This window comes from Herpailurus yagouaroundi, unplaced genomic scaffold (genome assembly GCF_014898765.1).
Source record: "Herpailurus yagouaroundi ecotype Mexico unplaced genomic scaffold, PumYag 188, whole genome shotgun sequence".
Lineage (NCBI taxonomy): Eukaryota > Metazoa > Chordata > Mammalia > Carnivora > Felidae > Herpailurus > Herpailurus yagouaroundi.
Genome location: NW_024412419.1, coordinates 6,509,096 through 6,532,366, shown reverse-complemented (window position 1 = coordinate 6,532,366; position 23,271 = coordinate 6,509,096). Strand labels below are relative to the sequence as shown.

General features: G+C 46.7%; 1 protein-coding gene across 4 annotated transcripts in view; it reads left to right on the top strand.

Annotated features, from left to right (window-relative positions):
• The window catches only part of MBOAT2 (membrane bound glycerophospholipid O-acyltransferase 2), a 130,591-nt gene that overhangs the window by 92,131 nt on the left and 15,189 nt on the right, over positions 1-23,271 (top strand). For all 4 annotated transcript variants that reach the window (XM_040496019.1, XM_040496018.1, XM_040496016.1 and 1 more), the window contains 4 exons: positions 10,759-10,814; positions 12,361-12,415; positions 17,982-18,165; positions 23,002-23,194. In XM_040496019.1, the coding sequence (XP_040351953.1) occupies positions 10,759-10,814; positions 12,361-12,415; positions 17,982-18,165; positions 23,002-23,194 (488 nt within the window). The remainder of the gene's footprint in view (positions 1-10,758; positions 10,815-12,360; positions 12,416-17,981; positions 18,166-23,001; positions 23,195-23,271) is intronic.

Here is a 23,271-nt window from a genome sequence, read left to right as displayed (position 1 = left end):
TAGCTAAATTGAGCTCATTGATGCGGTTCTTGTGAGTACAGATGTGCGTGACACAGTGTTTACTGGGCCCTCACAACTGCTCTTTTGGTTGATCTAGTCATCGCCTTTCTGATTTCTCAAACCTGATACTCTAAACTTGTTACTGTCTAGGCTCACACTGTTAAAACATCATAATTTCAGTGGCTTAACATAATACGTGTTTATTTCTCAGCCACTTTGATGGTCCACTGAATAGGGAGCCTTTGCTTCACACAGTCATTTAGGGAAGCTTCTTTCTTAGGGCTTCACCTCCGTCAGCATCTCTGGAATCCTTTTTTTTTATTAAAAGGATTATTTTTTAATGTGTATTTTAGAGAGAGAGTGCGCACAAGTAGGGGACGGGCAGGGAGAGAGGGAGACACAGAATCCGAAGCAGGCTCCAGGCTCTGAGCTGTCAGCACAGAGCCCCATGCAGGGCTTGAACCCACGACCCATGAGATCATGCCCTGAGCCTAAGTTGGAAGCTAAACCACCTGAGCCCCCAGGTGCCCCTGGAATTCTCTTGATTACGCTGATGGAGACGCTATTGGGGAGCAGAGGGAGAGCTTCCTCACCACTGCTGCTCACCCCCGATTGGAAAAGACTGCTTATGTGGCCCACAAATTAGAGGGTAGTTTGCAGTAAGAGCAAAACACGTGTTTAAAAATAGCTTTATATGGTGTGGCTTTATTTTGCTGAAATGTAAAATTTCATTAAAAAATTTTTTTTAATGTTTATTCATTTTTGAGAGAGACAGAGCATGAGTAGGGTAGGAGCAGAGAGAGAGGGAGACAAAATCCGAAGCAGGCTCCAGGCTCCGAGCTGTCAGCACAGAGCCCAACGCGGGGCTCGAACTCTTGAACCATGAGATGTGACCTGAGCCAAAGTCAGATGCTCAACCAACTGAGCCACCCAGGTGCCCCTAAAATTTCACTTAAATACTTAAATATAATTTACAAATGTTTAAGTATGTGGAAGAAAACAACATAGCATTTTAAATATAAACCTGATACAAAACTCCTAGTTTAATGTGTAATTTTTATCCATTAGGAGGAGACATTTGATCATCATCAGTAAACTGATAAAGATTAGGCAGAAACAAATTAGCTGAAAGAGGCCTTCTGGGAGAATGAAGCTGAAGGACTTTTTTTTCTTATTGGACACAGGACAGAGAAGAAGCCATCTAGAGGCAGACTTTCCCCTTAATGAAATATTTAGGCATTTAGAAGCCTTGTCCTCTCTCTCTGCCCCTCCCCCGTTCATGTTCTGTCTCTCTCCGTCCCAAAAATAAATAAAAAACGTTGAAAAAAAAAATTAAAAAAAAAAAAAAAGGGGGCGCCTGGGTGGCGCAGTCGGTTGAGCGTCCGACTTCAGCCAGGTCACGATCTCGCGGTCCGTGAGTTTGAGCCCCACGTCAGGCTCTGGGCTGACGGCTCGGAGCTTGGAGACTGTTTCCGATTCTGTGTCTCCCTCTCTCTCTGCCCCTCCCCCCGTTCATGCTCTGTCTCTCTCTGTCCCAAAAATAAATAAAAAACGTTGAAAAAAAAAATTTTAGAAGCCTTGAGCGTGTTATAATACGAGCAGAAAAGATCCTAACTTGAACCTAATTAGGGTAAATATCCAAAATGTTGGGCGTCTGAAGAAGGTAGAGTTGAATACAGTGGCCATCCTTTGTCCTGAACTGTGCTGTTGCCTTGAAGCTGGCCGCACAGGAGGTGGAACCAGGCTCTTGCTGAGGAACCGCATGGGAACTCTTCCGTCCGGGGCAGTCTTTCTTGCCTGAGGCACAGGAAACTGATATTCTGCCTGTATATGAATGTGAACATCTGTGTGTTTGGGGTGGGGAGTGGGACATGAGTTCAAGATACATTTGAAATGTTGATCAGATTAAAGGGACTCGTTTCTTAGCAGAAGTTCCTTTTTGCAGAAAGGTCGAAAACCACTGTAGTCTTGACTTTCGTGGTAGCCTTAGAAAATAGAGGAGACATTAAAATAATTAAATAACTTCCCTTTAGATTAGCAATAACCAGTTAGCAAGTATAATAAAGGATCCTAGCTTCACAAGCAATGAAAACCATGACAATGTCTATCTGAGAATACATGTAAGAAGAAATGCACAGGACCTCAGTGTAGAAAACTGTAAAACTTTATTGTAGGATATAAAAGAACCCTAACGGGAGAAGTATCTTGTTATTCAGATGGTAAAATTTAATATTATAAAGATGGGAATTCCTCTCAAGTTAATCTGTAGGTGTAATGCAGTTCAAGGTGGGGTTTTGAGGGAAATTAGATGAATTGAAAAGTTCCTCTAGAAGTAGAAATGCTCGAGAGTAGCAATTTCAGTACAAAACACACTCCTGTTTGTAAAGTAGCCGTCATTTAACTATTACAGGACTGACACGGGAGTAGATAACACAGTGAAGCCAGAGGAGAGAAGCAGACCCATTGATCCAAGAAATACAGGGACAGAATAGAAACGGTGGCAGGGGCGCCTGGGTGGCGCAGTCGGTTGGGCGTCCGACTTCAGCCAGGTCACGATCTCGCGGTCCGTGAGTTCGAGCCCTGCGTCGGGCTCTGGGCTGATGGCTCGGAGCCTGGAGCCTGTTTCCGATTCTGTGTCTCCCTCTCTCTCTGCCCCTCCCCCGTTCATGCTCTGTCTCTCTCTGTCCCAAAAAAATAAATAAACGATAAAAAAAAAAAAAAAATTAAAAAAAAAAAAAAAAAAAGAAACGGTGGGAGAATAGATCCGTGGGGAAAGCCCTTCTCGATTATTAAGTAAATGGTGTTGAGACCAAAGAAGGGTAACTGCTTTCCTTCTATGTAGGTAAGGAACTTGTAGACGGAAGTAAGCGCAAACTTGTGTGGCAGAAAGGTAATGAGTTCTGATTGGAGTATGTTGACTTTTGAAGGGGTAGCTGAGTGCATCCACCAAAAGAGATGTACAGGACATAATTTTCCATTCAAATTAAGGCTGTGTTTTAGAGCTAACCACGTGGTATCAGATGCTCAGCAGACGTTTCATTACTGCTTACTCCTGTGTGTCCGTTCAGCTACGATTTATGGAGCACACGCTCTACCTTTTGCGAGGTGCTCAGTACTTTTGTAAATGACAGTCCTGTCCAGCATAAGGGACAGACCGTTTGGTCTAAGAGCTACAGGTGCGATTGTCGCGCGCACTCCTAGAAAGCCTCTTTTGAGTCTGATTGTAGATTCTCTGTGCCGCGTGCCGAGCTCTGGAAGGCCTCTCGCTCTCATCTCCCTCCTCTCACGCTGTGCCCAGTAACTGTGTTGCAAGTGGGATGGATGTAAATTATTCAGCCCAACCGCTAAACGGCAGTGTTCCATTGACCCTGTTTCGTCCCGTGGGAGCATCTCCCACACCTTGACCTACATTTGTTTGGAGGAAACATTCTATCTGGCTGCTACTAACATAGGTCGAGTTACCAAGAGTAGACGGGCTAATAATAATCTGTGGGTTGATTTGTCTGGTTTCTGCCCTCCGCAGGCCTTTTCTACCGTTACATCCGTTCACAGAGCAGCGTGCTTTAATGAGATTTATCAGAAGTCTTCGGTTTTCTTGGGACTCTGAGCCCTCACGGTGTGTGCCCGGCTCTGCCCCGCAGCCCCGTCCCGGCTGCCTTCCTCAGTCGTCTGATGCCCACGGCCCTGCTCTCCTGTCAGTACATTTGCCTTTGCGCCCAGTCCGTTCCCTGTGCTCAGGGCGCCCTTCCTGTCCAGCCATCGGTGCCTGTCCACCACGGCTAATCTTACGGGCCCAGATGACAGGACTCCAATTCGAGGTTTTCCCCTGGGTTTGAATTTTCTGTCATCCCTGCACGCCTTTCTTCAGATGTCTCGTTTGGCTCATGACACTTTTTTATATAGTTATTCACATACCTGTTCATCTCCTGTTTTAGTGAGAAAGCCTCATCAGAGACTGCACTTTACAGCTAATTATCGTGTCCCCCCAGGGCCTTGTGCTTTAGTAGCAACTCCACTGTTTAGTAAAGAAGGTTTCATCAAACATTTGCTGTCTCTCAGATACTGTTTGAGGTATTTGTCATACTGCTGCATTATTTAATCCACCCAGTGTTACTTTTATCTGTTTTTTAGATAATAACTTGGAGGGGGGCTGAAATAGCTTCCCAGTCTTCCAAATTGATCAGTGGTGGGGTCAGGATTTAAATGGGGTTTTCCGACTCTTGTCCCGCTGCCTGTTCACTGCCCACATCTCCACCCGAGTGTCCAGGAGGCAGCTCGCACTGGACACGCCTGAAACAGACTCCCTGATGCCCTCTCTGCCCCTCCTGTGATCCTTCTCCCTTGCCTCCGTCCTTCTGAGTGGTTGCTCTGGTCAAAAACCTTGGCAGCATCGGGTCTCAAGCCCTGCCTCGTATCCATTGTCAGACCGTCGGCCGATCCTGTCGTCTTTACCGTTACATGGTGGCCAGGCTCCACATCAGACCACACTTGCTATCACTCTGGTCTGAGCCACCACCCTCTCCTGCCCACTTATCCCACTGCAGCTCCTCAGGCTTTTTTTAAGAAGTTTGGTTTTTTCATTTTGTTTAAGTGTATTTATTTTGAGAGAGAGAGAGAGGATGTGAGCAGGGGAGGGGCAGAGAGAGAGAGAGAGAGAGAGAGAGAGAGAGAGAGAGAGAATCCCAGGCAGCCTCCATGCTGTCCGTGCAGAGCCTGACATGGGGCTTGAACTCATGAACTGTGAGATCATGACTTAAACCGAAACCAAGAGTCTGACGCTCAACTGAGGGAGCCACCCAGGCACCCCTCCTCAGTCTTTTCAGCCCAGAGTCAGAATTCACCCATTTAAAAAAAATTTTTTTTTAAATGTTTATTTATTTTTGAGACAGAGTGAGACAGAGCATGAATGGGGGAGGAGCAGAGAGAGAGGGAGACACAGAATCCAAAGCAGGCTCCAGGCTCTGAGCTGTCAGCACAGAGCCTGACACGGGGCTCGAACCCATGGACCGTGAGATCACGACCTGAGCTGAAGTCAGAAGTTCAACCGACTGAGCCTCCCAGGCGCCCCTAGAATTCACCCATTTAACACCAAGTTACTTCCGTGCGGAAACCCTCCCTCGCAGGGGTCACTCAGCTCCAGAAGCCTGCTGGGTCTGACCCTGACCGCTGCCCCTGCATGTCCCCATCCTCCCTCTGCACCTCCTCTCATCCCACCGGTGGCCTTCCGTCTCCCCACGTGCTAGTCACACTTCTATTGAACTGCTGTTGAACTGCTTTCCTCCTTCCTGAACATTGTTACCCCTTCAGGCTGCTCTCTGCCTTGTTCTCACTTGAAATGTCACCTTCAGGGTGAGGCCAGGTCTCCTCCCTCCTCCCCCCACCCTGCTTTGTGCCTGCGGTCAGCACTTGGCAGCATCTGGCATAGGATGCGTTCACCTGTTGACTGCTTCATTATCTCTCTCTGTCCGATGCGCTGTGAGGTCCGCGGCCCCGAGAACTTCACCTTGTGCACGGTTGTGTCTCCAGCATCTGGTTTCTTGTAGGTGCTTGTTAGATACCTGTTTCTGAACGAGGGAGTAAAGTGAACGAATGAACGTGGCTCAGAAACCCGTGGCCCTCTCCGTGATGACTCACTGCGTTTTCTTTGGCATTCGGTATGTGGGGCTTATTTTGGCCTCGGTGGGTTTTGCTGTTTGTGGAGGAAAGAGAGGACCACAGTGGAGAGCTGACAGTTGGGCTCTGTTGTCAGGTGACTTGCACCCAGTGGCAAGCTGACCTTTGACCCGGCAGGTGCTTGTGGTTGCTTTGTCGCATCCGCGCATGCAGATGGCGCTAGAGATAGCCTCTCCTGGAGGTAATGGGCAATTGAGGCAGTGACTGTTCTTTTCAGCATTCAGTTTCTTTTTTATTTATTTTTAATTTTTTTTAATGTTTGTTTTTTTTTTTTAATTTTTTTTTTCAACGTTTATTTATTTTTGGGACAGAAAGAGACAGAGCATGAACGGGAGAGGGGCAGAGAGGGAGGGAGACACAGAATCGGAAACAGGCTCCAGGCTCTGAGCCATCAGCCCAGAGCCCGACGCGGGGCTCGAACTCACAGACCGCGAGATCGTGACCTGGCTGAAGTCGGACGCTTAACCAACTGCACCACCCAGGCGCCCCTAATGTTTGTTTTTGAGAGAGAGAGAGACAGAGAGAGAGAGCGAGACAGAGCATGAGTGGGGGAGGGGCAGAGCGAGAAGGAAACACAGAATCCGAAGCAGGCTCCAGGCTTCGAGCTGTCGGCACAGAGCCCGACGTGGGGCTCAAACCCGCAAACTGAGATCATGACCTGAGCCGAAGTCGGACGCTCAACCGACTGAGCCACCCAGGCGCTCCTCAGCATTCAGTTTCTAATAATGTTGAACTACAGCTGAATTGTACTGTATGAAAGAACTAAACCAACTCTTCTCATTGTAGAGACAAAAAAATATATGTTTTTTAAATTTTTGTATCCTTTTGTTTTTTAAATTTCAAGAAGTGTAGAGCTTTTAGTTGTTGTAGCAGGTAGGGTTTTTGTTTTCCTTGTTTAATATTACCTGAAACTGTCTCGTCAGCTGAAGTATTTCTCCTGAAATGTTAGATTCCACGTTTCCGCACATTCCTAGCCAAGTGCCACGGGGAGTAAATCTGTGTACTTCCACCTAAATACAGCGATGTCATCATGTGGAAGGTACAGGTACCTCTGTCTGCGGCCCTGAGCTCCCCCGTTGGAGATCCTGAGGCCGTCCTCCCCCTCCCTCCTCCATCCCTGACTGCCACAGGGAAGGCAGAGGGTCTCTCTTGAAATTTTTTTTATATATTTAAAAAAAAATTTTGTTTAACGTTTATGTATTATTTTTGAGACAGAGCATGAGCGAGGAAGGGGCAGAGAGAGGAGACACACAGAATCCGAAGCAGGCTCCAGGCTCTGAGCTGTCGGCACAGAGCCCGACATGGGTCTTGAACCCGTGAACCGTGAGATCGTGACCTGAGCCCAAGTCGGACGCTCAACTGACTGAGCCACCCAGGTGCCCCTCAGAGGGTCTTTCTGATTCGTGTCAGGTGATCTCAGACTTCCCAGGACCCTGGAAGCGATTAGCATTTGGAGACTCCAGTAGATGCGAAGTCAGCAAGTAGTTAAAATGTCAGTGAAGGTCTAAGTGAAATCATGTGTGAGTCCCTGAAACAGGTATTTGTGAACAGAGTGCCCTCTCAAGAAGACCCACAGCAGGTACTCTCTGAGAACAGTGGAGTTGTTGTCGTTTACAAGTGTTTTCTCCACACCCTGGGTTCTGCCGTAACGAGGTAAAGTTGGTCCCGCTCCGGTCGGCTTCCTGGTCAGGCACATGGCCCGTGTTGGCCTCGTGTGTCCATTTCCCCCTCTGGTTTACTTTTCTCAGCTCTCAGTGATCTGTTCATGCCTTGCTGAACTTTCACTGTAGTACTGGCTTACTTTCACTTATAACCCACTCCTTTTGAGTCTCTCTGTGCTACTTCTGCCTTCTAGCATTTTACTGTCACATTCACCACCCCCTGACCCCACCCCGTGACAGGTTGGACCAGAGGCCCTGGAACTGCCACCCATTTAAAACCAAAGGGAATAGTCGGGGCTAACCATCACCAGTAAAGGGAACAAAAAGATGCCGAGACGTTTTTGCAAACCAGTCGGTCCTTTGAACCCGTGTATATGTCTCGTGCCCCAGGTGCAGAGATAAATAAGTCGGCGTTCCTGGTGTTCAGTAGCCCAGGATTTTTTGTGGTGACAGGAAAGCAAACAGAAAAATGACAAACAGTATGGTAAATGCTTTCAAGCACAGATGAGAATGGACAGGCTAGAGGGAGTCCGACCAACCTGTAGAAGGAGTAAGAGATCTTGACCGGACGCTTAGAGGAATCCATTTATTTAGTGTTTCTAAAATATTTACTCAGCACCTCTCTTGTGCTAGGCACTGTGGGTTCAGTGGTGAAAAAGACTGTTGGTTCCTTACCTCGTGGACTTTCTGGAGAGGAAAGACAGATTTTAAACCAACAATGAAACAGCCACGAACGTGAAAATATTTTGGAGGAGGAAAACGAGGAGCTGGGGTTACGTGAAGGGCGAGTGTGGGCATTGAGGCAGAGGGGCTTGAGGCAGAGCTGTCCACGGGCCTCTTGGGCAAAGTGATTCCTCAGCTGTCCTTGCAAAAACAGTTCCAGGAAGAGTGGTCTAAGTGGAGGGAGCAGCATTTGGAAAGATCCTGGGGCATTCAGCCCTGTCACATTCACCACCACGAGGGCTTTCACGAGCCATCCTGCAGCCTGCACGGCACATAGCACAGCACTTGCATGGGGAGGCCAGGTGGCCAGGGCACAAGGAGGGCATGCACTCACAAAGCACATATTTGCATTTTTGGAACATCTTATATATACGCACCTAGCAGTTTGTCATTGAGTTGATATATATATATATATATATTTTTTTTTTTTTTTTTTTTTTTTTTTTTTTTTAAGTAAGCTTCACGCCCGGCGTGGAGCCAAGCGTGGGGCTTGAACTCAGGACCCTGAGATCAAGACCTGAACTGAGTTCAAGCGTCAGATGCTTAGCCAACTGAGCCATCCAGGCACCCCGTCACTGAGTTGATAAATTTAATAATTATTTTATCAGTGGTTTTTATTATGACTTGAGGTGAAATGGGAATTAGCATTTAGAACTGAAGAGTATTATATAATTCTTTGCTGAGCTATATTATGAAGAGAACTTAGGCAGGATGAGAAAAATGATTCTTTTCCCCCAAGGAAGTGGAAATCATTATTTTTGCAATCCTCAGAGGCACATAAAACATCCCGAAAGCTAAAACGGCAGCTGGGTGTTCAGAGAAGCCTGGGGGATAGGCTGGCTGAGGGATCATTTCCTGAGAGTGAGTTGCATTCACACAGGAGCTGACTTTTAAGGGAGCCCACGGGGAATCTCCTCCCTTCTGCACTTTGAGAGCACCTGCCATCTGACAGGTTTTTCTTTTCTGAGATCTTGCCTGTTAGGTGAGGAGAATGAGCTGTAAGTCCTCAGGGGTCTGGGTCTGTGTGTCGCATTGCCCCTGAATGCCTGAAGGCATTCTCCTTTTTTTTTTTTACGTGTTGAAGGATGCTCGTGTTCGGCCACAGGTAGAGCTGATGGGTAGAGCTGATGCTGACCGGTCTCGTGCTCTGAGCAGTGGGGACAGGTGGAAGGCACGGGGTCTCTGTGACGGAGTCTGAGCCGCCTCCTGCCGAATGTGAGCTGTGGGGCTGGCCTTCCTGAAGGCCTTTCCTTGGCTGCACATACTCTGAGCTTGAGCTCACCCTCTGCCTCTCGGCAAAATGCGATTTTCTGGTTTTAGTGGAATATTCCAAAACTATAAATAAATAACTTGTGATTAATTGTTCTTTGATACAAACATCAGTAAGCTACCGTAATAAAGGATAAAGATGTATCCCGGTGGTTTTTTTTTAACATGGATTTATTTATTTTTCCTTTCCAAGTTATCCATTCAATTAGAGATTACAAAACGGGGAAAATATTGCCGTTTTCTTAGTTGTAACACGACTTAAAGCCCTCCGTAACGTGCATGTTAGGTGCTATCTCTGGGGTGGCTCTCCCAGACCCTTGGTCCCTGGGCCCTAGACCAGTGAGGTGGACCTTGCCCTGTTTCTTCATGCCCCATCTCTCCTGTTTTGTTCTACATTTCTCACCCAGTCTACCTTAATTTTCTACCTATTCGCCTTTTCCCAACTCATTTTTCACCTTTAAGTCAGCCGAGCCAAAGGGCAGCAGTGTGGCGTGTTGAAAAGTCAAGATCGGGAAGCCAGGGCCCAGCCTGATGCCTGCCTCCGCCTCCCTCTGGCCCCACGTCCTAGTGCTCTTAGTGCGTGAGGGAGGAGGCGGGTGGCGATGCTCACGCAGGGCCTCGTGGGGGATGAGCATGCGTTTCTCTTTCCCTCCCTTGCTTCCTCCTTTCCTCCCTTCCTTCCTTCTTTCTTCCCTTCTTCCTCTCTTTTCTCTTTTTCTCTCTCTGCCTGCCTCTTTCCCTTTTCATTTCTTCACTCTCTCTCTTCCTTCCCTCCCTGCCCTGTTTCCTTCCTTCCTTCCCGCCTGCCTGCCTGCCTTTTAAAGCAAGGGAGAAGCCCTAACTCCCTTAGCCCCTATACCTTCCCCAAACATAGCAGCCCCTGAATTCTCTCTTTGAAATCCCTTGGAGGTCTTTTTTTTTTTTTTTTAATGTTAAAAAGTGTCAGGATTTTGTGATTGCATAAGTGGAATAAACTTTTTTCTTTTTTTAAAAAATATAATTTATTGTCAGCTTGGTTTCCATACAACACCTGGTGCTCATCCCAACAAGTGCCCTCCTCCCTGCCCATCACCCAGTTCCCCGCCCCCCATCAACCCTTAGGTTGTTCTCTGTATTTAAGAGTCTCTTATGGTTTGCCTCCCTCCCTCTCTGTAACTTTTTTCCCCCTTCTCTTCCCCCATGGTTTTCTGTTAAGTTTCTTAGGATCCACATATGAATGAAAACATATGGGATCTGTCTTTCTCTGCCTGACTTGTTTCACTTAGCATAATACCCTACAGTTCATCCACGTTGCTGCAAACGGCAGGATTTCATTCTTTCTCATTGCCAAGTAATATTCCATTGTATATATAAACCACATCTTCTCTAATACATCATCAGTGTTATTTTAAATTTCTCCTTTTAAATACTTATTTTTTTTATTCTATTACAGCCCAATGATGATAATTACCCAGAAGATCACTAGTTTGGCTTATGAAATTCATGATGGTAAGAATTTAGAAATTAACTTTTCATCACCGAAAGAAATCCTATTCCAATATACTTTCACTTGAGATAAGACCCTAACTTTCTGCATTAGAGGAGCTAAGAGACAGGAATATTCAACTCTGCTTAGGTTCATTAAAGTGTGTTTATTTACTTTTTTTTTTTTTGCAGTTTTTCATCTTAATTTCACACCTGATTTAGTGAAAAAAACAGTAAGAGTGGGGTCCGTCATATGACCAACATTAGTGGCAGTATAAAAATATAAAAGAAATAGACATTTGGTCTCAATCAAGTTTTATTGGTCCCTGCTTCATCTTTGTTACATTTTTATTAATTAGTATTTGAATGCTTTTCCCCCATCCCTCATCCCTTGTATATACAATACACGCACGCACAATTACATGTATTTTTAGCATAAATATTTATATATTCATATTTTCAATCTTCAGTGAATGGACACCTTGCCATAGGAAATGCTAACACTCTGGGCTGTGAGTCATGAGTTAGACTCTGGTTTCTTCCCATACTGGAGGGACATCCCCGTCAGACTGGTCATCCGTAGTGGCCCACAGAGCTTTTTACGTGGGGTTTTTAGCCCCACTGCATACAGCACCCATCCTGTGCCATCTGCTAAGGAACACCTACAGATATGTTTTAAGTATATTGTTTGCTTCTTAATTTAGTTTTCCTTTGGTCTTTAAATTGGGCTTAGAATCTAGTAATGTGTAATCGTAAGTCCTAGCCTCCTCTTTGGGGAGAGAAGGTAAAGATGATGTATGTATACAGTTTTCATTCATTAGAGTCAGAGAGAGGTAGGGAAATCATTTCTTGCTCTATGTTGAGCTTCTGGTTCATAATACTGATGTTAGTCAATCATCTAACAATGGAAACATTTTGATGCCCCCTTCTGTTTTTTTAAATGTTTACTTATTTATTTTGAGAGAGGGGCAGAGAGCGTCAGCCGAGGAGGGACAGAGACAGAGACATAGAATCCAAAGCAGGCTCCGGGCTCTGAGCTGTCAGCACAGAGCCCAACATGGGGCTTGAACCCACAAACCATGAGACCATGACCTGAGCCGAAGTCAGATGCTCAACTGACTGAGCCGCCCAAGTGCCCCTTAAATGCCGCCTTTTGAAAGTCATAGTGTTTATTATAAAATATGCTAGCATTTTAGAATTTTTTTTTATTATTCTCAAATTAGTTAATATACAGTGTAGTCTTGGCTTCAGGAGTAGAATCCAGTGACTCAGCACTTACATATAACACCCATGGAATTTTTAAGTTAATAATAATTCCTCTAGGGAAGTCTCAGATTTGTGCCTTGAGGTGTGTTATTTATCTTATACAGACCTAGACACGTTGGGTTCCATGGTGGTCCTTTGACGTGATTGAACCGATGTGACAATGAGAAAGAAAGGAACCAGTTACACCAAAAGTTGGGATTATAGCATGAATTTCCACTGAGAAAATGGTAGAAGTGTGAATGGGGGAAAATGCCATTCTTGGGGGAAATCACAGTTGACCAAAGTACCTGTTTTTATTTCCCAGGGATGTTTCGAAAGGATGAAGAACTGACTGCATCACAGAGAGGTCTGGCTGTAAGGTACGTGCCCTTCCGTGGTGTCCCGCCATGGTTCACGCTGTCTCTACCTGGGATATACTCGACTCTCATGGCTAAGGCTGCCTTGTCCTCCTAGAGGTACTGACTTCATGAAAACCAAAGCTTCCTCCCTCCGCATACCTCCCTCCACCAAATCTGGCTGGGTGAGGCTACATATCCCTTCTAAGGCTCACATAGCACCTTGGATATATCATCACATAGTATGTGCCTCCTGTGTACCATGAGGGTATCACCAAATTTTCTGTCTCTCCTGTGACTTTCTGAGTTCCTGAAGACAGCAAGATCATATAGTCTTCGTGTCTGCCATGTAGTAATGGTCTCCACTTCCATTTACAGACCAATAACTCAATAGCAGGTACTGAGTTAAGATATGTTAATATAGCACATAGATGCCATGTTTTGAAACAACAAAGAACCAGTAAAATATTCTCAGTATTCTTTGAGGAATTTATTCTGGGTTGGTTTCTACTTCCTTTATTATAGTACTGTGTTGTCTTATCTAAGGAATAGCTTAATTTCTTGGATAGGGTCTATCTTAATACAATTAGACATCAAAACCTCATTTTACCTAAAGGAAAAATTCCTTGGAAGCCCCTTGCTTTTTGTAAATCAAAAACTAACAGGTGCCTGGCTGTCAGAAGAATGAGGTTAAGTTTGTGATAGTGGATAGACCCTACCCTGAGGCTTCCCTCTTGGCAGCATATCTTGGGAATCTTCTTACATTTTCCCCACCTTTAAAATTACTCCATTTTGATATTCTCCGTAGTCAGTATTTACATATCAGTAAACACACACTTGAACAGACAGTTGATGAGCGGGCACTTTGATCTGGATTCTGGGGTCTTTAGGAGTCCTCGGCCCATCCCTGCCACCTCTCGTTAATGGACAGTCAGCTCCCAGTTCCGCCTTGCCCTCCCCCCACACACCTACCTAGCAAAACCCCAAACGCTATTAAATTCAACTCTCCGCCTACCCAGACCGCGGAAGGGAGCAGACTGGAAGAACGTTCGTCCCCGTTGACTGCACTTGTTTTGACGGGGTGGCCCCACGTTTAACATTAGGGCCTTAGCGTGGCCAGTGGCCGCGGTGCGTCTTCCGGTCCGCTCCCGCTCCCGCGCTCTCGTTCCTCAGACGCCCCGCACACCCTCCCCCAACTCAGGGTGGCAGCAAAGTTACTTCATTCTGCAACCACTAAAGCTGCCAAGCTGCCTGTGTCTGTAACGCCATGCTCCACTTCCTGTCCCGTCCCAAGCGCTGCCCATAGTCCAGCCCAAGGCCAACTTCTCACTTCTCCCTGAGTCCAGCTGCTTTTAACTCCAGGATCTTGCTTCTCGCCCCGGCCCGGGCACTGTCACTCGTCATTACTCCCTGTCTTTTCGCACTGAAAGGAGAAACACCTTTACCTCACTTTCCCTGCGAGCTGCCTCCCCAGTACTCTGCAGCCTTGTAGAGCAAGCCTCTGTGAGAGATTTGTGTCGCCGTCTCCCCTTCCCCACCCCCCTGCTCTCCTCAGCCCACGGCACTCGGGTGTGTCCCCACTACCGGTCTGATAGCGTTTTTGCAGGTGGCCTTACCCTCGGCAGACGTAATTGTCAGCCTCCCAGCACCATCTGACCCAGCCGATCCGTCAGTCCTTGAACTACATTCCTCACTTGCCTTCCAGGAGGCCACCCTCCTGTGTTCTTCCCACCTCTCTGGCTGTTTCCGTCTGTCTTCTTTGCTGAATCCTCCCCCTCTGAGGCTCACCACTAAAGACTCGTGGGTTCCAAGGCCATCCTTGGACTCCTCCGTGTTCTCTGGGGATCACGTGCCGTCCACTGGCCTTCAATACGGTCCACCTATTTGAAGTCTTGCAACTGTCTTCCCACGGCACCTCTCTTCTGAGTTCCAGCCTCACCCTCATCTGCCATTTCAACATCCTGGCGTGGATCTGAGCAGGTGTCTCAAATAGGACAAGTTCCAAAAAGAGCTCCTGATTTCCGTCTCCTTCTTCCCTCTCCCCGGCCCACTACCTGCTTAGTCAACAGCAGTGCCACTTGAAACTAGCCCCTTGGGGCAAAAACCGAGGCCGACTCATGCTTTCTTACTGCAAATCCACTTCTCTGGCAAGTTAACCTCTTCCTTGGAGACCTGTTTCTCATCTGACCATGACATCTGACCGTCCCTGATCAGACTGGCTTCTCACCATTCCCACTGAGATTGCCCCAGCCGGACCTCGCCCTCTACCGGGCCTACTGGAAAAGCCTCCCCAGCAGGGCTCAGTTTTCTCCCTTTTTTCCCTCCACAGTCTGCATTTCACTCAGCAGCCACAGGTCTTTCCGACATGCGTTGGATCATACTATTCCTCTCTTCTGAGGAAGAGCCCACAGCGGCTCCTCATGGAATTAACTGGGGGTGGACTAACACACTTAGGACCGCCAGGTACGGGGCCCGACAAGGGCCACTAGTTGTACACAGACCCCCTTGTCAGAAACCCCCCCCTTCCCTGCCGTCACTCTCTGTCCCTTGGCCCTCCTTTGTTTTTCTTCACAGTCTATGTTATTGTCTGATAGTATAGATTTATTTTCGATTGTCCTTCTTTCTGCCCCCTTAGTGAAACAGCTGTGTGCAGAGAGAAGTTGAGCTCGTTGATGATTATATCCTCATCGCCGAGATAGCAGCTCACCACTGGGGGTGCTTGCGCGCCCTCCCCGGGGACATCAGACAATGTCTGGAGACAGTTTTCGTTGTCACAGTGGAGGGGGGTGACGCTACTGACATCTAGCGGGTGGAGGCCAGGATGCCGCTAAACACCCTCCAGTGCGCAGGACAGCCCCCTGCAACAAAGAGTTATTGTCCAAGAAAGCCCGTAATGCTGAGATTGAGAAGCTCGAACCGAGGACCCAGTGGAGTTGACCCCAAATAAACGCCTATGGAACGAAAAATGGTTCTGTCATTTCATGTCATAAAGGACATGCCTCTCATTTTAGGCAGCAAATACTTCTCATTTTAAGTAGCAAATGTTGTAATTAGCTACTCAGGATGTAAAATGACTTGTCATTTGTTATGACAGTTGAGCCAGGACAGCTTCAGCAAATGTCGTGGTTCAGAGTTATCTCCTGTCCTTGCAAATTGTGACACACTGTTTGACTTGGGAGGACTGAGCTGCACGCCTTGGTAACCTGGCATTGTTTCGGGGCTTGAAATACTCAGTGTTGAAGTGGAGCTGTTTTGGGGGAGCGCAGGAAGTTCGTCACTTCGTGATTGCAGGGCACGCACCCTTGTTTGAGGCAGTGAGAAAGCATTCTCTTTCAGCATCACGGGAAGAAAGACAAGAGACAATCTGCCAGCAGCATGTTTCTCGCCTCAATTTTGAGCCTTCAATAGAAAAGACGTAAAGCTCAAAACAATTTTAAATGTGGAAAAATAATTCTGGAAGAATCTAAAAAGGAGTTTGGCTCCGTGGTGATCCAGCTAGTATCAGATGGACAGGAAGCACAGTTTTCTTTTTTATGGTTTTTTTTAATAAAGACACATATGAGGGGGGTTCTGTCAACTTCTCTTGGCCACAAAGAGTGTGCTTTTTTAAGGAAAGCACTTCGCACATTTAGAGAGGAAGGAAGGATGGTAACATCTTCCAGAAGCCTGCTTCCTGTCCCCAGGTGTAGCTGTTCTTTTAAAAATCTCTTTTTTAAGTTTATTTATTTTGAGAGAGAGACTGAGCACAAGTGGGGGAAGGGGGGAGAGAGAGAGAGAGAGTCCTAAGTAGGCTCAGCACTGCTAGAGCAGAGCCCAAGGTGGGGCTCGAACTCATGAACCATGAGATCGTGACCTGAGCCGAAATCAAGAGTTGGACGCTTAACTGACTGAGCCACCCGGGTGCCCCAGCTGTTCTTTTGTTTATGATTGTCAGTGGACAGCAGACTTGATAAATGGAGCTGCTTTCAGGAAATCAATAAGGGGAGCCTGGGTGGCTCAGTAAGTTGAGTCTCCGACTCTTGGTTTCGGCTCAGGTCACGATCTCATGGCTCGTGAGTTCGAGCCCCGTGTCGGGCTCCACGCTGACAGCTCAGAGCCTGCTAGGAGCTCCCTCTCTTTGTGCCACGTGTGTGCATGTGCTTGCTTTCTCTCTCAAAATAAAGAAATAAACTTAAAAAAAAAAAGAAAATCAATAAAATGCAGGCTGCTAAGTCACCTGTATGATAACGTGTGTATTTTTCACCCGGTTACCTGCAGTAAGAACTAGAATGCTCTGTAAACTTTAGATACCACGTGTCATTTGCACAGACCTCAGAGCACTTGAATGGAAAATGTTGCAAGGGATCCCTCATTGCTTTCTCACACCCACATGCAGTGTATCAGCAAACCCTTAGGTTGTCCTGCCAGAATATACACCAATGCTGCCTCCCAGCCACTGTCCTCTCCTGCCTAGAGATCCCAGTGGCCTCCTGGCTGGTCTTCTGGCTTCCACTGGTGTCCTGCCCACCCTCAGGGGCTACAGGGCTTCTTCTGCAGCATAGGTCTTTTAAAAACCCTCCTGTAGTGTTTCATCGCATTCAGAATAAAGTCCGAAAGTTCCTACCATGGCTCAGAAGGCAAGCCCTACATGATCTCCCCTCGGTTCTCTCGGACTTTCTCCACGTCTCAGCCCCTTCTAGCAACAGCAGCCTCCCTGCTGCGGGGCACGCTCCATCTCAGTGATTTTGCACACGCTGTTCCCTCTGCCCTGATCCTTGTCACAGATACTCACAGGACTCCCCGTCTCACTCCTTCCGGGCTCTGCCCAGATGTTGTCTCGTGAGAGAGGCCTTCTTTGACTTGTTCATGTAATGGTCATAGCAATAGTAAAAGTAATAATAGAAACCTTTCTCTTTGTAGTACGTAGCATCTCTGAAAATACTTCGTACATGTTTTTAAAGTATCTGTTTTGTGCATCTTCTATGTGAATGCAGAATATGTCTCTATTTTGTTCACTGCAGTATCTCTAGACCCTAGAGCAGGTGGGCATATACTCGGTGCACACATAAGATTTGTCGAGTGCTTGAATGGTTAGCCAGTCAGGGATGATTCTTTATGCCACGTCTTGTCCGTCTTAGGTTTGTTTTACAATGAAGAAATTAAGTAGAAACCTGTTGTAGTTGGTCATAAAGGCCTGTATGGAGGCTCCCTTTCCCAGAAACACCATTGAGCATCACTACATCCTGGTCTTTTATATTCTTACTGTTTGGGGACACCCGGGTAGCTCAGTCAGTTGAATGTCCGACTTCGGCTCAAGTGGTGATCTCACGGTTCATGAGTTTGAGCCCCGCCTTGGGCTGTCTGCCGTCAGCACGGGACCCGCTTGGGATCCTCTGTTCCCCTCTCTCTGCCCCTCCCCTTGCTTGCCCTCTCTCTCGCCCTGTCAAAAATAAATCAACATTTTAAAAAATTCTTATTGTATGAATGCAACTGAAAATTGAAGCTTGTTTTATTTTGGAAATGGTAAGGGCAGTGAGGAAGATGATTATTCCTATCAGATTTTCTGAACGCTTACGTCACATCTCACAAGCTGCGCGTTTTCCATTTACAGACGCATGCCAAGCCTCCTGGAGTACTTAAGTTACAACTGTAACTTCATGGGCATCCTGGCAGGCCCGCTCTGCTCCTACAAAGACTACATTACTTTCATCGAAGGCAGATCGTACCACATGACACGGTCAGGCGAAAACGGAAAAGAAGAAATACAGAACGAGAGAGCAGAGCCATCTCCAAATGTAAGGTCATGAGGTTTATCTGGAGCCTTGATAGCTTGTATTGACTAATGTTGTTTGTTTAAAGATTCTACTGTTTTCAAGTTTTGAACTTACCCATCTATTTCTTTGAAAATATTTTTCTAAGATAAATGACCCTTCACGCTGTACCTAGTAATGATGCCCAGTAGAAGTACAGTCATGATCAAAGAACGAAATGAAGGTTACTTTACAAGCTATGCTGAGATCCTTAGTGAGAGTGATGCTTTATAGTTACGGGATATTTTCCAGGAGAGCCGTTTGTCTGGAACTGACGCAACCTAATTTTCTAGGCTCTTTCCTTACCTGTATGCCATGTTCCCCTAATTCCCCTTTTCTCCTCCCCTGCTTCCCTGTCCTCTTCCTGATCATCGCTAGTTGAAATCTTACTCCTCTTTAAAAGCCTACATCAAATACCACCTTTTCCGTAAAACTTTTCCTGATTCCCACAATAAAAAAGTTAATAATGGAGCATCTGGGTGGTTCATTCAGCTAAGCCTCTGACTCTTGATTTCAGCTCAGATCACGACCTCACGCTTTGTGAGTTTGAGCCCCAAGTCAGGCTCTGTGCTGACAGTGTGGAGCCTGCTTGGGATCCTCTCTCTCCCCTCTCTCTGTCACTCTCTCTCTCTCAAAATAGGTAAATAAACTTTTTAAAAGAGTTAATGGTAGCTGACACTTTGATAGCATTTCCCATGTGCCAAGTCCTGCCGTGGACACTTCACGGTTTGCTCTCTCAGCCCCCCCAGCACAAGGCAGGTGCTGTTACTCTCACCACTGAATGGACGAGGAAACCAGGCCCACATCATTTGACCACGATTGCCCAGGTTGGCTGTGGGAGAACTCGGGTTCAAACCCAGGCAGTCTGACTATGAAGTCCGTGCTAAATTGCTTCACAGCGGAGCATAAACTTTATTTCCTCTGAACTGCTGGGAATGATGCTCCTTTATCAAGAAGGGCTCTCAGGCTTTGTGCCAGCTGAGTTTCTGGATTTGATCTGGTAGAATCTTTTGTGGTTTTTAAAAAATTTTTTTTAATGTTTACTTTTTTTTTTTTTTTTTTTTTTTTTTTTTGAGAGATAGAGACAGCATGAGCAGGGGAGAGGCAGAGAGAGGGGGAGAAGACACAGAATCCGAAGCAGGCTCCACGCTCTGAGCTGTCGGCACAGAGCCCGATGTGGGGCTCAAACTCACAAACTGTGAGATCATGACCTGAGCCGAAGTTGGATACTTAACCGACTGAGCCACCCAGGCACCATTTTTGTCTTTATTAAAAGTGACTTCCTTTTTAATGTTGGTTTCAAAGAAAAGAATGACGTTATTATAACAAGAGGTAGGCAAACTAACTATGGCCCATGGGCCAAATGCACTCAGCTGCCTGTTTTTGTTTTGGTCCTAGAAAAAAATGTTTTTTTTAATGTTTATTTGGTTTTGAGAGAGAGAGACAGAGCACAAGCTGGGGAGAGGCAGAGAGAGAGGGAGACACAATCCTAAACAGGCTCCAGGCTCAGCTGTCAGCACAGAGCCCAACGTGGGCTCGAACCCATGAACCGTGAGCTCATGACCTGAACCAAAGTCGGACGCTTAACCGACTGAGCCCCCCAGGCGCCGCTGATCTGGTAGAATCTAAAAGTCCCATGAGAAATAGTCCAGTCAAAAAGTCTGAGACAAAAAGGGAGCCAGTATGATTTTTCTGAATGTGGGGCTTGGAGCAAAGGATCACCCTCCTTTGAGTTTCTGTAAACTGAAGCATGAATGAAGAAAAGCACACCCAGTCTCAGCTGGAACCAAAAGGTGCCTTTGTCTTCCCACTTTCTATTACTGGTTACATATTAATTGATAAACGTTGTATCAAGCGGGATCGAATTTCAGGCTTGACTTGGAGTACATTCAGATCTCTTCCATTGATTGTTTGGTGTCTCCAGGCTGACCACTTGACCCTTTAGCAGTCTCATTGCCATCAGAGAAAGGAAGGATAATTATAGATAGCTCTGATATTCCAGAATCTTACCCTGGAGTACTAGAAAGAGTATTCAAAGCTATGATTCAAGATACTGGACATAATGTTACATAATACTAGAAAAATTTCAAGCGCTTCAAACATGTGAGTAGTAGTAAATCACACCCAACAAAGAATAATACAAATGTATTCATTCCTTCTGTCACCTCACTCTGAATTTTTATGGGATACACTCTCAGAAAATGTCACTTTCCTTTTTTGGGTTATAGACATCATAAACCAGAGGTTGTTGGCAATGGCAAACACTCGTAATGTATGATCTCACTGTCTTAATGTATTTGGAATTGAAATTCCAGAGGCATAAAATTTACACAGTCGGAGGTGGTAGTGATTTACAGATCACTCAAAGGTATTTGGAAGCTCTCTGTGCATCAGTGGCGTGGGTAGACTCTTGGGATCCAAAGTAGGGCGGTCAGGTAGCCAGTGGCCCTTTTGTTGGGGACCTCCCAGCTGTCTTTATCTAGGTAAGATACGGGTTTGGGTACTAAAACAAGGGCCAAGATAACAGCAGCTTAAAAAGGTAGGACATCTGGTGTCAGTGGTCTGTGGATAATGTGGAGGCCCTGGGGGTGGGGGATCTAAGCTCTCCCCTGTGCTTGCCATCCTTGGGGTGTTGCCCTCATTTACACGGTTTAAGCTGGCTCACCGCAGGAGCTGTCCACGTTATTTGTGCCGCCGTCACGTGGACCTCGTGGCTACACTCAGCTGCGAAGCGGACTGTGCTGTGTGGTCTTCAGCTAGAGTTCAGTGCCCCCAAGTAAACATTCCATCGTTGTGCAAGAAGGGGAGGGTGGCTTCCGGGGAGCACCTGTCTGCCTCCGCCATGACGTCTGTAGGACTTTTCTCTGAGGCTGCTTAGTTTCTTAGTGAAGGATCCTCCAGCCTTCTGCAGTCTCACGAGGTAGATACAAAGTTGACTGCTGGTTTCTGGAGCTGGCCCGGTCAAGGGGGCTGAGGATTTCACCTCTCAGGATGCAGACTTCCTCCAGAGTCTCTACATTTCCATCCCAGCACTTACCCCGCCCCCCACCCTGGACCTGTGCCCCTAAGCCTGATCTTCTCTGGCTCAGCTTCTCTGAGAGCTAACGTCTGGCCCCCCTGCTGGAATGGTGGAAGGTGCCACCTTATTGAGCAGGAGACTCTGACACCCAGGGCCTGTACCCGGCTTCCCAGGCCCCCACCCCCGCCTCCCCGGGTCCCTGATCTCGCTTTGCCTCAGCCTTTTTGGGGAGTCTCATGGGCGAGTGTGCCTACCGCTGGTTGCGATCAGATGTGTGCTACTTGAAGCTTTGTTTTGAGACTGAGACCTGGAAACTTGCACACGTAGTCGGAAGGCCGCAGCCTTTCTCACTGTGTCCCTGAGATGACGCACCCACTTTTTAGGTTAATGTGTCAGGCCATTTTCTCCAGCTCACCTCATTTGTAATTATAATTTCTCTCTAATTACCTGCTTTAAATCTCTTCTCAAATGTATAGGTTAGATATTTTGGGAAGAGGTGAAGAAAAGGTAGCCTTTTCCGTACTGGAGGAGGCTTTCAAAGACATGGAGGAAATAAGAATACGAGCTGCAGCGAGGAGCCCTTGACCACTCAGCCCCTCCTCGCAAGGCCAGCCCCAGAACAAATAACGCTCTTCCAGCAGTGCAGTGAGCCGGGCATGTGCTTTGACTCCTGCCTCTGAGCCGTTTCTTTTGGCCGTGTTACAGAAAGTGTTCACGTATGAACGTTCATTTGCAGGTTAGTTAATTTGAATATTATTAGGTTGCTGAGCAGGACACTCAAAATGCAAGTATTTTGTTACCTCCCATGACCCGGATACAGCCAGCCATTCCTTTCCTCCACCTGCTTCCCTCCCTCGGCAGGGGCCGTCACCTCCCTTACACCGAGTCGGATGGAAATATTCCGGCCTAGTAATGATCCAAAAACACCACGAGTTGGGTTCTCTTACGGTGATTTCGCCTTTCCAGGATACAGTAAAGAATGGCTTTTTTTTTTTCTTTCTTTTCCCCATCAGAGTCTTCTGTGCAGATGTTTTTTGTTTTCTCGGGCGTGTGGTTCTTTTTGTTTTGTGAACAAAATTGCATCCAAGAACTTTCAGATTTAAAGAGATGTATGAGTTGTTTGTTGCAAAAATAATGTTCATGAGATGCGTAGCGTTTGGGAAATACAGGGTAAAAGCACAATGGAGTAATCAACTGCGTATGAGTGTGTATATTAAATGTACAATCCAGGGGCGCCTGGGTGGCGCAGTCGGTTAAGCGTCCAACTTCAGCCAGGTCACGATCTCGCGGTCCGTGAGTTCGAGCCCCGCGTCGGGCTCTGGGCTGACAGCTCAGAGCCTGAAGCCTGTTTCCGATTCTGTGTCTCCCTCTCTCTCTGCCCCTCCCCCGTTCCTGCTCTGTCTCTCTCTGTCCCAAAAATAAATAAACGTTGAAAAAAAAAATTTTTAAATGTACAATCCACCACCAACAGTTTTTAACGTGACTATTTTCATGCACTCACACCTACGCGCCTGTGTTTGCTTTCAGATTTTTCTTTTTAACCGAAAGTTTTGAAAATACAAATTGATATTTCTAGTGATTTGAGCCATACTCCGGAGGCGTTAGTTGGAGAGAAGGCTGGAAACGGTCCTACTGTGAGACCATGAAGGCTTCAAATGCCAAGCACAGCGTAGCTGATGATTTTTCACCGGGAAAGTTCTAGAATTAATGCTGCATTTGGGAAGATGAATCCAGCAGTAGTGGGTAGAACGAATGAAAAGGGAAATGGATTAAGTTTATGAAGTCTTGTCTGGTTCTGTCAGGTTGCAGTTATTCAGAAGCTCTTAGTCTGTGGACTTTCCTTACTATTTCACTTGACCATCTCTAACACCTTACCTGTGGAGTATAACATCGATGAGAATTTTCAAGCTACCGCTTCATGGCCAACAAAAGTCATCTATCTTTACGTCTCTCTTCTGGCTGCCCGACCCAAATACTATTTTGCTTGGACATTAGGTAAGTGACACGTGGTAGACCTCACCGTTCATGTGCTGAAGTGTATCTTACCCAGTGGCTAGCCAGCAGAGTGCCCT